Source organism: Penaeus japonicus, unplaced genomic scaffold (assembly GCF_977035675.1).
Source record: "Penaeus japonicus unplaced genomic scaffold, GWHDUDI00000001_assembly GWHDUDI00000003, whole genome shotgun sequence".
Classification (NCBI taxonomy): Eukaryota; Metazoa; Arthropoda; class Malacostraca; order Decapoda; family Penaeidae; genus Penaeus; species Penaeus japonicus.
In genome coordinates, this window is record NW_028234405.1 from 49,094,135 (window position 1) to 49,096,634 (window position 2,500).

The 2,500-nt window shown below is 22.8% G+C and overlaps 1 protein-coding gene across 1 annotated transcript in view; it reads right to left on the reverse strand.

The window, feature by feature from the left end:
- LOC122261192 (uncharacterized) overlaps positions 1-2,500 on the reverse strand; it is an 8,317-nt gene that overhangs the window by 5,612 nt on the left and 205 nt on the right. The window contains exon 1 of the mRNA XM_086535064.1: positions 2,460-2,500. This exon is cut by the window's right edge and continues 205 nt beyond it. Coding sequence (XP_086391190.1) covers positions 2,460-2,500 — 41 coding nt within the window. The remainder of the gene's footprint in view (positions 1-2,459) is intronic.

Here is a 2,500-nt window from a genome sequence, read left to right on the forward strand (position 1 = left end):
ATATATTTATATATTATTATTATATATTATATTATCTATATATATATATATATATATATATATATCACCCCATATATATATATATATATATATGTATATATATATATATATATATATATAAATATATATATATATATATATATATATATAATATATTATATATATATATTATATATATATATATATTATATATATATATATATATATATATATATATATTATATATATATATATAATATATTTATAATATATATATTATATATATATTATATATATATATATATATATATATATATATATATATATTATATATATATATATATTATATATATATATACTATATATATATATATATATATATATATATATATATATATATATATATATATATATATATATATATATAAATATATATATATATATACATATATATATATGTATATATATATATATATATATATATATATATATATATATATATATATAGATAGATAGATAGATAGATAGATAGATAGATAGATATAGAGATATATATACATACATACATACATATATATATATATATATATATATATATATATATATATATATATATATATATATATAATATTTTTTTCTTTTTTTTGTTACTATCATTAATACTAATATTATTGTCAATATCAATATTAACAATATTATTATTACAACAATAGCAATAAATAAAACAATTTTTACTTTTCCTTGCAAAAACTCGAGGAATATGGTTAACAGGTGAGGTCAAATATCTGACTTCTTGGCAACTAAACCTAAGTAAGAAAAAGAAAGAAAAAACAAAATATGATTCCCAGCGTCAATGGGTTAAAAATTATAAAAAATCCAATTAACCAATAAAATTTTATACGGATGGTAGTTCCCAAAGAGACACCTACTTCAAGGATTCAAATAAAATCTTATTCTTTCATACTGAATACAAAGGTAGGGATAAAAATTTTGCTTTCCAAAACTTAAAACCTTATGGTAAACGTAATGATAGGAAGAAAGTCAGTAGTTGTATAAAGAGCAACTGTCTTTCAAATTGGAATTCTTTCTAATTCCATTTTGAGACCTGATTTGATATGTGATTGATAGCCTTTAATTTAAAGGTCAACACATAATTGCCATGTCCTCCACAAGGCAAACGAACCTTCACCATACATGCTCCGGCAAGATGGATCTTAGACTGGTTCCTCATTTGAAAATAAGTCTCTAGGGAGATCTAGAAGGTCTGCCTTATCCAAATCAGTGGTGATGATTTGTTATATAAAGTCTAAAGCTATAAATAATACATAAAGCAACACTATTAGGTATAAAGAAATATATAGAAATCATATCTTAGTAAAATATAACATGTCAACCTCTCAGTCAGCTTATTGTAATATATGGAACCAATTCAAGTTATACCTTGTTGAATATATAACATTTATTGCTCTTTGCTAGTGTATCACTTCACACAGGCCCATCCTGCATAATTTTCTCTCTAAATCTTTAAATCGCATACCACAGAAATATAATTTTCCACTAAATTTTGGATATGGTGTTCTTTAAGATTTCACAAAAGAAACCATAATAGTATTCACTTTTATCAACAAAAATTACTTTGGATTTCACAAAATACTATTGAAAGCACCAATATAAATCAGTATTTTCTCTACACTAGAATATATCTATCAGTAAAAATAGTTTTACATATCAAAGTCTAATGGGGGTAATCCTTTCAAAAATCTGGGTAAAAACAGATACACTGTTGCATTAATGTAAATGCACAAGCACATTATAGCATGTGAAAAGTATATACATACATATATAAATAAACACACACACACACACACACATACACATACACATACACATACACATACACATACACATACACATACACATACACATACACATACACATACACATACACATACACATACACATACACATACACATACACATACACATACACATACACATACACATACACATACACATACACATACACACACACACACACACACATGTATATATATAATATATATATATATATATATATAATATATATATATATATATATATATATATAAGTATATTACAAAATGTTCTAAATTCCAATATAAAGTGAGAGTAGAACATATTCCATGCAGCCACTTTGTACTGAAAAACTGTCACCTACTTGAACTTTCTTTTCCCTCCAAAATATATTCCTTAATAACAGGCATGCAATTCGAAAGTATTCCTAATCAAAATATAAACCAATTTATATCAAAATATAACATACTTCATGACAAGTATACAAAATAGAATTAATAATGTAAAAGGAAAATTACTAAACATGTAGCCAAGTATACGAAATGTGTTCTCTTCTAAAGAAAAATCACATAAGAATCTATGAATTATTCATACTAATTATAAGAAAAATACAAAGATACACCATCCATCCATTAGAAGAAAATTACCTTTTTAATCTTTTCTTTCTCTGAGGAGGGTCGGGCATCGG